Genomic DNA, 9,974 nt, shown 5'->3' on the forward strand with positions numbered 1-9,974 from the left:
GAAGCCCCCTCCACCTCCATCCCGGAGCTCAGTACAAGCCGGAAGTATCCCGTCCCTCTCCCTCCCCCCCTCCGCTACCCAACGCAGCCAGCCCCATCTCCAAAACCCAACACTGCCCATAGAAACCGTAGTCTGAATTCTTGAAACTGAGAGCTATCTCAGACTTGTTTTCCTTTGTAATCTTTGCATTTTATCCTCTTAATATGATTCCGAAAGGGATCCATAAAAGGTCAGACTGCCAAAGGCATCCTCGACCCAAAAAGTGGAGAGGAAGCTTGGCAGCAAAGGCTGCCCCACCCATGCACAGATCGACACACCACACCAGCCCCTCCAGTCAGATTTTTATTTGGAAACATCACTGTGAGCCCTGGTCCCGTGCTACACAGCACCACTGGAAACATATGTTCAAAATGTTCCCAAGTCATACAGTTTTTACTAATACCAGGACACTACAGCAATTGTGAATTTCAAATTATCACATCCAAGGAATTCTCAGCACTTGACATTTAACCCCACAGTGCAATAATCTACCTATATTTAAGATTAATATATAGCATGGGAGATTGAAAATTCTTGCTCCATAAACGTTATGAACATGTCAAATCTTTATAAATAAACATCCAGTGAAGAGAAAAATGACAATTCTAATTCATCTTTATACACAGAGTACTAACAGCAAATGGGTAAGGGAGATTGAACGGCTGCCTGGCCGAACCCAGGAGGCCTCAGCCTCAGGCAGGCCCAGTCCAGGTGCCATCCAACCTGGTGCGGTGCGGACATAGACAGAAGAGTCACTAAGACATTGCGCATTTACAAGACCAACTACCGACTGGACAACTGCACCAAGTGTCAGGCCATTCGTTCTGGAGCGAATTGGAAGGGATAGGGTGGTTCAAGACAGGTCTTTACATCATACTCTGTGGCTGCAGGGAAGTGGGGGTGGGGTGGGGCACTGGGAAGAATGGGAAAACAGGATCTACTTTGTAGAGAGAATGAGGGCCACAATCAGGCCGTACAGGCCGAGCACCTCAGCGAAGATCAGAATCAGGATCATCCCCACGAATAGTCGGGGCTGCTGTGCTGTCCCCCGGACACCAGCATCACCTACAATGCCAATGGCAAAGCCAGCTGCCAGCCCGCTCAGGCCCACGCTGAGGCCTGCTCCCAGCTGAAGGAAGCTCCTAAAAAAGTCAAAGGTCAGAAGTCAAAATCTCAAACAGGTTAACTACTCACATGCAAAAGGAGAGGGGGTACACCAAGGGGGAAATTGCTGACCTAAATTCTCCCTTCTTCCACTAACTCTCCCCAACCCTCTAAAAAATTCCTCAGAGGCCACCCTGGCTAAGTTAATTACTGAATGAATAGGGTCAGCAGCTAGAATTGTAAATATACAGGCAAGAAGGGAGCAAGGAAAGGAGAAGGATCTTGTAACTGAGGAGGTAGGGGTGCTAGATAGATAGGTACCATCTAAATTATTCATGAGAATTTCTTCTGTGACCTAAGTCTGAGCAGAGAGAGCCAGGAGGGGAGAGAGTGGGAGGTTCAGGACTGGCACTCACTTGAACAGGGTGATTCCTGGTGTCAGAGAGTTGGCGATGAGAACAGCCACCACCAGACCATAGATAGCGATGATACCAGCCATGACAACGGGAATGATTGACTTCATGATCAGCTCAGGTCGCATAACTGACATGGCTGCAATACCAGTTCCACTTTTTGCTGTACCATAAGCTGCACCAAGAGCTGAGAAAGGAAGGGAGGGAAGTAATCAATCAATAAACATTTATTTAACCTTTCCCTACCCTACCCTACCTTCAAATTTTAACAGGGAAGGCCAATATGGGAAAAATTGCACACAAAGGATATAGTGTAAATGGGAGCTGATCATAGAGAAAGTACTTGCAGTTTGGAGTGGGAATGATCACTTGTAGAAGGGGGGAGTTTAAGCAAATTTTAAAAGAAGTCAAAAGGGAAAGTTAAAAAAAAAAAAAAAAAAAGGTGAATCATAACCTCCTTGCAGGCAGACCTGTAGACAACAATTGAAAGCTTAATTCAAACCCACTTGCAGTCTCATGCTTCAAATGAATTATTTGCTCTGCTTCCAGTTTGAGAACTATTAACACTGTCCCCCTCTCCTCACCAAGTCCATATACAGCTTTCGAGAATGGAAAAAGATGGTCTATTAACTCAAAGTTATAATTCCTACATCACAAGAGTCAAATTGCATAATAGAGAAAAGGCAGAAATGTGATGGAAATCCCATTCTTCATTGTGGGCTCAAAAGCTCAACATAACAAAAAAAAAAAAAAAAAAAGGGGGGGCCCTTTAACATCTAGGAAAATGCTTATTTCTTTCTTAACCAATTCTTAATCTGAGACACATGAAGTAACTGTTTATTATCTGTTTGGTCCCTACGTCTGATATCCAAAACCTAAGAGAAAAATGTAAAGACTCTTTCTCTCAAAGATTCTTTTAATATAAGAAAATGATTAGCTTATCAAGGGAATGCACATCAAGGAGGAGCAATTTAAAATTTTACTTCAAAGGTTATACCACCTTAAGCAGATACCACCAAATTTTTACTAAGCTGAAAGCAGGAAGGGGAGATTGGAAGCTTAGGTATACAAAGAAGAAAACTGTAGAAATAAAGAGGAAATCCTAGAGACTGTTGGGCTTGGATTCAAGATCAAAAAGTTAAAAATTTGTTCTAACAGCTATAGAAACAATTAGATGAATGACAAATGTGAAAAACCAGCAGAGCAAAGTGGCAAGTATTCTTCATTGTAAACCTAGGACCTTAAAATATTCACCTTAATTCATGGTTCCTAAGAGGCGATATAAATCACCTTTCTTAGTCCCAAAGTACAGGTTACTATCATCTAAAAACCAGCACCAGTTCATCTGGTGAAGAGTCCTCTGCTATAGTTGGGCAAAACTCAAACTCTGTCTTTTTTTTTTTTTTCCCTGAGGCAACTGCAGTTAAGTGATTTGCCCAGGGTCACACAGCTAGAAAATGTGTGTCTAAGGCCAAGTTTGAACTTAGGTCCTCCTGACCTCAGGGCTGGTTCTCTATCCACCTAGTTGCCACAACTCTCCCTTCTTTCAATGCAAAATGCCTTTTGTTTCATGTCCCACATGGAAGTCCTAGTCCAAATTGCACACTGAAGACACAGGATCCGGAGAAAGTGACTAAGGGTTTTACATATTTCAGATCATAAAAAGCCACTGGTTTGCTGATAAGTGATATTACCTTGGAAAAAGAAATGTGCATAGAATGCTGAGCAAGAAAGAAAAGATCTGGAAGAAAGTTGAGTATCCAGGAATTTGAGATAAACTGGATAGATGACCTCTAGAGGTCAAAAAATGTACACAATGATGGGGTGAGGGAGAAGGGAAAGAGTGGCAGGTTGAGTAAAGGGAAAAAACCTCTATGGGCAGAGATACAGAAAAGATATGAAATCTTATTCAAAGTATGCTTCTGCACTTAACTTCAGGTCAACAGGTCAAGATGTGAAGAAAGACAAGGAAGTAGCAGAAAATACCAAGAACAAGGAAGAGCTGTGGAGTGAAGACCAAATTCTATTCTAGACTTACAGTATTGAATACCACAAGGTTTTTATCAAGAATTCAGACTCAAAGTACTTGCCCTTCTGACTACCAGTCTTAATTTCTAATTGGCTTCTTTGCTTGGTGAAGATAGATAATGCAGAGTATTACAAAGCACTATATGACTCCTATGCTACTCTGCTCTCAATCTATTCTTCACAGGATGCTTGACTAATCATCCTACTGGATAGCTCTAATCATATTGCCTACATATTAAGAACATGTTCCCTAATATTATAGTAGAAGGTATTTTTGGCCCTACCAGGATCTTCTACTGCTCCTTAAAATGATAAGTTCATTCATGATTTTGTGCTTTCATTCTACTTCATACTGCCTATAATATTCCCTTCTTACATAGTTATACCTTAAAGGGACAAAAACCAATTCAAATTCTATCTTTACCAGATCACTCAAGTCCACAGTGGATTCACTTCTCTGAAGGACTACAGTATTTCTGGTATTTACTAACTCAAAGATTTGATGCACTGCTTGAGGAAGAATTAGGCCAAAGTTGTTCTGTATTCTTCCATTTCCAGATTTTTAAAGATGCATCCTGGGTGACTAGGTTGATTCCCATCCTTACCAGAAAAGAGGTAGGGAGAGAAAAATACAGAACAAAGCTATCTGTAACTGTATTTTTTTTTTTTTGAGGCTGGGGTTAAGTGACTTGCCCAGGGTCACACAGCTAGGAAGTGTTAAGTATCTGAGACCAGATTTGAATTCAGGTCCTCCTGAATTCAAGGCTGGTGCTCTATCCACTGTCCCACCTAGCTGCCCCTCTGTAATTGTAATTAACATGGCATGTACAAGACAGCAAGGAAATTGGCTTTATTTGATATATTTCGTGTTGAATGAGATGAGAGTGAACCTGTCTAGCTGTAGAATAAAGTAAGGCTTTAAATGTCAGGCTCATGGTTTGAATTCCTATGATACCAATAAAAATCAGCAATGCTATGTCAGATATAACCCAAGATAAAGATGATGAGGGCTTAGCCAAGTTTTCTCTTTTATATAAAAAACTAGGAAAAATGGCAATGACAAAATGGTGTTGAACAAACAAACAAAAAAAGTTAGGAACACTAAGTTTTTGCGAAGCAAGACTAATCTGGATTCAGACAACAACAAAAAATCCTATAAGCAATTGACAATACAGAACTAGAGTGCAGGAGAGCAGATTAAGAGTCAGATAAAGATAAAGGACATCTACTCAGATGCAAAAAAGTTGAACCATATGAAAATTTGCACCCTCCACTGGAAAGACCTTGGACAAAGCTTTGAGGCTGGGGTTAAGTGACTTGCCCAGGGTCACACAGCTAGTAAGTGTTAAGTGTCTGAGACCAGATTTGAACTCAGGTCCTCCTTGTCAAGTTACTGAGGAAGACAGAAAATCCAGCAAAAGAACTTTACAAAGATAGAACAAAGGTTGGAAAACCAGGAGAACTGTGTGATCAGAGTAGGAGTATTGTTTCAAGGAAAATGCAAAAAGAAAAAAAAAAAATCACTGCATTAGGCAGGAGTAGGCATTGGTAACCTTGGGAAGAAGAGTTTCAGGAAAGTGTTAGGGGTAAAAATAAGATTGAAAGGGTATTAAAGGAGTAGGCACGAAGCTATGAATATCTAAGATGTTAGAATGTTCCTAGAGTAGGCAGATTATAAAATGTTTGTAATTGTTTAAACCAGTAACAATGCAATACCTCCATATATACAGAAAGAACCAGTGGTTAAGAGACTCTAAAGATGTAACAAGATACATGTAAGGGAGTAAGATTCCATAGCATTAGGAAAACCCTAAGGTTTGGGCTCATAGTATAGTAAAAAGAAAATTATATTTGAGTTAAAGGACTTGGGTTCAAAGCCTATCTTTGCAGCAGAACCCAATCTATGCAACCTCAAGCACATCATTTCATTTTTCTGGGCCCCAATTTGCTCCTGTTGGCTTCTATCATCCTTTCTGAGTCTAAATCTATGATGAGGGAATAAGACTTTCACTTTCTGTACTGGAGAAAAATATATGTAATAACCACCCTCAATTGTTTTATATTTAGTATTAACTTTTTTCTGTATCCATATTCTCCCTGCCCTACTCCCAAGAGAATGTAAGCTCCTTAAGGGTAAACATTCCTCTTTGTCAGGACTTCTAGAGCCTGACAAATTTTAAATAAATGCTCGCTGAATGAACATAGGAAACAGTAGCTGTCTCCTAATTTGTTCACAAGCACACAACAGCCAACGTAAGATCTGAAAAGGCTAAAATGAACAAATAGTACCATCGACCACTTCATTGCATGAATCTAGGCCAGATAAAGAGAAGCTGATGGAGCAAACACAAAATGGAGGATAGCTAAGGACTGTGCAGCTAAAAACCAAGGGGAAGAAGCTCAGGAACAGATTGTTGGGCCACCACCCATAAAGCTATTGCTAAAGACTGAAGGGTGGGGTTGGAACAATTTTTTGCTTCAGTGGTGGCAGAAGACATTTTTTAACCAGTGGCTCAGGTTTGTCAGAAGTCAGGATGCATTTGCCAAAAAGTCACATACCCACTCTATTAGGGTGCATGTTCAAAGCTTCTAATGCATTTAATGTTATGATGTCAAATTACTTGTAGAGTCAATGAAAGCACGGACACATGATTTGGAAATAGCAGAAGTTCCTTCTCAGATTCTGCATAGAATGAGAAATGGTTTCCTAAGGCTTTTGCCACAAATTAAAATCCCATGTGAAAAGGAAGGAATGACCAGTCAATAGCATTTGACATTGAGACACCACGGAGGGAGACACACTTGGACAAGAAACAGGCAACAGGGTGAGCAGCGTATGAGTCAGTATGTGGAAGCTGTTGGAGACCCTTGGAGTTTATGACTGGCTCAGTCCAGGTTTCCACTGATGAGGTATTTACAGTCAGCAGATGCTATTTAGTGTTCAAACCCTTCACATACCTATAAACATACTTGAATCAGTCACTAAAGCAGGACAAGACAGGGCTTGGTTCCTGAAGCCAAAACCCAAACCCACTAGATGAGGATAAGACCAGGCAAAACCAGCCAGAGACTGCTGAATAGGAGTCAATCTCTTCACTAAACTCTTCATTCTTTATGTGATTCCTTACCCCTGCCCCTCTTTCTTGCTCAAACCCAGATCAGCAGAACATTTGGTCTTCTGGTAAGTATGGAAGGAGGTATGCCAGGCACCCATGGATCCTGCTAGTCTTTTCCAAGGATATGTCACTAACTAAAGTGACCTAGTTCTCTCTCGCATTTTCAAGAGAAACTATAACATGACTCAGTGACTTATCTCCAGAATCAAAAACAAAATCCTTCACAACCTTATGCCATTCCTGTCTTGATGTTCTTGAATAAGACCTTCTATCTATCAAATCTGGGCATTCTTACTGGCTGCCTTAAATCCCAGGTATAGGAAATCCCTTCTATAGGAGGCCTTTCCCATTAATTCTATTGATTTTCCTCTTTCCTATGTATAACTTGTCTGTTATTTCATCCATGAAATTAAGGGCAACAGGGTGGGGGTGGGGGAATTGGTACAAAGAGCCTCAGACCCAGGGTGACTTTGGATAAGTCACTTAACCTCTCTGCTTCCTTATCTGTGAAATTTAGGATAATCTCTCAGGGATTTCATGAACATGAAATGTCATAGTGATTGTAAAGTGCTTAGCAGTTACTGGCATATAATATGGATTATAAACATTAGCTGTTATTGTGAGCACCTAGGAAAAAGGAACTGTCTTGCTTTTCTTTGTATCCCAGGGGTTAAAGTTAATACAGTGTCAGGCACAGTGTTCAAAAAATACTCCATAAAAGCTGACTGACAGGTCTCTTTCAGAGCCCCAGAGAATGGTACACACCCAACTTCAAAAGAATTTGAAACTATAGTCTTTAAGAGTGGGGACATCTGGCAGTCATCCATTTATTTGGACCCCTGAAGGCAAAACAAAGTAAAAGGTCAAATTCTTCCCATTTACATCTTAGGTAAGGGGACCCTAAAGCTTTATTCCTCCATTCCAGTTCAGAGGCATGCTCTGGATTAGGCTGCCTCAAGATTACTAATTTTGTTAATCCAATTCAGCAAGTATTTGTTATAAGGTTCTGCACAGACAAAAACTTAAAACAGAGACCATCTTCTGCTTGTAGGATCTTACATTCTATTTGGAGGAAACATAAGAGAAGGTAAAATACAAAGAATTGAAGGGAAGGGAGAAGAGGTTACCTCTAAGGGCAGATATATATATATATATATATATAAATGAAGGTGGGAAATGGAATGAACAGGAATGGCAAGTAGACAAATTTGGTGGGAATGTATGTACACGTGTGTGAAGAAGGGTAACATGATAAACCTTGTGCTGGAGTCTGAAGGATTTTAAAAGCCAAAATTATATTCTATAGGGGAAAAGAGAACTTCCTGAGAAGAGTGGGAAGAGATAAGGGTAACTGGAAAGATGGGAGTGTCTTAAAACATTAATAGGGAAGTTAAAAAAAAAAAAAGCGCTGAAGGGGAAATAATGACTAGCTTTGGATATGCAGAGATTGAGATAAGCTTGAGAGACATCCAACTTAAGATGTCTGATAAGCTTTCGGGAGCGAAGTTAGAATTTAGATAAGAGATTTGGGTGCAGAGAACAAGGGAGAACAGGATTTGAAACATGGATAATAACCCAACAAAGATGAGGGAGAAAAAAGCAGCCAGATATAGCTAGAATATAATCACAAAAACTGAGTATTTGACAATAGACAATTGTTAAGGATCAAGGAGTTCAGTTGAGTGAGGTCAATTCAAAGAGTAATGGGATTGAAAAGCACTACAGTTTTTTCCAAGGAAAAACAGGTACAGGAGGCCACAAAGGAAGAAAAAGGCACACCAATTCAAGCAGTTTGGGAGACAGGGGCTGCCAGGAATGAGAATCGTCTCAAGGCATTGGTCAGCCTTTGCAACAGAATAAGATGTCTTTACCAGCTCTTTCACACCTCCAAGTCTTTCTAAAATTCCCAAACCATTGTAGGGGGGCAACAGATGACAATCAGGTCAAACCTCCAAAAACACCAAATGGCCATATTGAAGTGAGACCTCCACGAGACGAGTGAATGCCGTCTTTGGGGCGAATGCCAGCATTTCAGAGGCAAAGACAGGAATGGCGAGGATGATTAATGATCCTCTCTGGACAAAACGAGCTTCCAGCAGAAAGGACGAATCTGTGAGCTAGCTGCCTGCCCTCCAACCTGTTACACCAGTCGGGCACCCCTGTTCCTCTTTCAGGGATAGGCTCTGGGTGGCCCAGTGGGCCAGGCCTTTTTAATGAGGTCACTCACAGCACCATAATGGAAAAGGTAGGGCTCTAGCATCCCGGTATCTCCAGAAGCTAAAATGGCAGCTCCGCAAAACGCAGCTCTTGCCCCTCCCCACCCCAGATCTGCGGGAGTCTGCAGAAGCGCGGAGGGGGCAAAGAGAGGAGCAGCCGCCCTGCATAGTGCGGGGCATTCACTGCAGACCCCGAGCCTACTGACGGCTAGGAGTCATCGGGACCCTCCCGTGTCACCCATCCCCGAGACAAGATACCCACCACAAAGACCCCCAAAAAGGAGGTGAACCCCTCCCCGCAGTCACATGACGTGCCGAGGGGGGGGCGCCCCAGCTGGCTGGAGCTGTCGTCAGCCTGTGACGTCACCAGGCCTAAACCCCGGATGGAGAGGCCCGAGACCCCCAAGACCGCGCGTTCTCGACCCCACCCTGCCCCTCTCACCGCTGAAGACCATGGCGGCCGAAGCGCCCATGACGGCGAAGAAGGACGCGTATTCCGGATTCTCGGACATGTCTGCGCGGGGTCGGTAGGCTGGAAGGTGGATGGGGCAAAGGGAGAGAAGCAAGGGCACGGGGCTGGGTAGTGGGTAAAGGACTGGAGGGTGGGCAGGCGAGTGGGACGGCGTGAATTCGGGAGGCACCGGCTCCGGTCCGCTCTGCGATCTAAATACCACCACCGCAGAACAAAATGGCGGCCGCAGTGGCGTCACATGATCTGAAAGCCCTGCCCCTGGTCTGCACCATTTGGCACCTGTGGGAGGTGATCAATCGGGTGAGGCTGACCAATCTACGTCCCATCCGGCCATTCTAGGAACGTCACTACAGGAATATATTGCTAATTATTTTTTTAATTGGAACAAGTGAATATTCCTAGCTGGATATCTTTTGTTTTTCCATAAGTGCAATATTGGACTCTATCAGTTCCCCCTTCTGATTTAGATTCAAGTGAGCCCGTCCGACCACCTGACTCCGGGGGCAGGTCCATAGCTCCGCCCTCAGCCGCAGGATTCGCTTTTATTAGCATAAGGGGCGTGCTTGGGGATTAGTTCCGCCTCCTC

General features: G+C 42.7%; 1 protein-coding gene across 1 annotated transcript; it reads right to left on the reverse strand.

Annotated features, from left to right (window-relative positions):
- Window positions 1-329: 329 nt before the first annotated feature.
- ATP6V0C (ATPase H+ transporting V0 subunit c) lies at window positions 330-9,639 on the reverse strand. The gene is made up of 3 exons (XM_074282807.1): window positions 9,359-9,639; window positions 1,560-1,743; window positions 330-1,181 (listed from the first exon to the last, which is right to left on the reverse strand). The coding sequence occupies exons 1-3, from the start codon at window positions 9,426-9,428 to the stop codon at window positions 977-979; spliced, it is 459 nt and encodes a 152-aa protein (XP_074138908.1). The 5' UTR covers window positions 9,429-9,639; the 3' UTR covers window positions 330-976.
- Between the last annotated feature and the right edge of the window lie 335 nt (window positions 9,640-9,974).

Source organism: Sminthopsis crassicaudata, chromosome 1 (genome assembly GCF_048593235.1).
Source record: "Sminthopsis crassicaudata isolate SCR6 chromosome 1, ASM4859323v1, whole genome shotgun sequence".
In the NCBI taxonomy this organism is placed as follows: Eukaryota; Metazoa; Chordata; class Mammalia; order Dasyuromorphia; family Dasyuridae; genus Sminthopsis; species Sminthopsis crassicaudata.

Excerpts from the sequence above, each read along its gene's own strand:
- ATP6V0C (XM_074282807.1), bottom strand. The coding sequence starts at position 9,428 with ATGTCCGAGAATCCGGAATACGCGTCCTTCTTCGCCGTCATGGGCGCT. Across the intron at positions 1,744-9,358 it reads GGCCGCCATGGTCTTCAGCG|CTCTTGGTGCAGCTTATGGT; the intron begins GTGAGAGGGGCA and ends TTCCTTTCTCAG. Across the intron at positions 1,182-1,559 it reads CCAGGAATCACCCTGTTCAA|GAGCTTCCTTCAGCTGGGAG; the intron begins GTGAGTGCCAGT and ends TGACTTTTTTAG.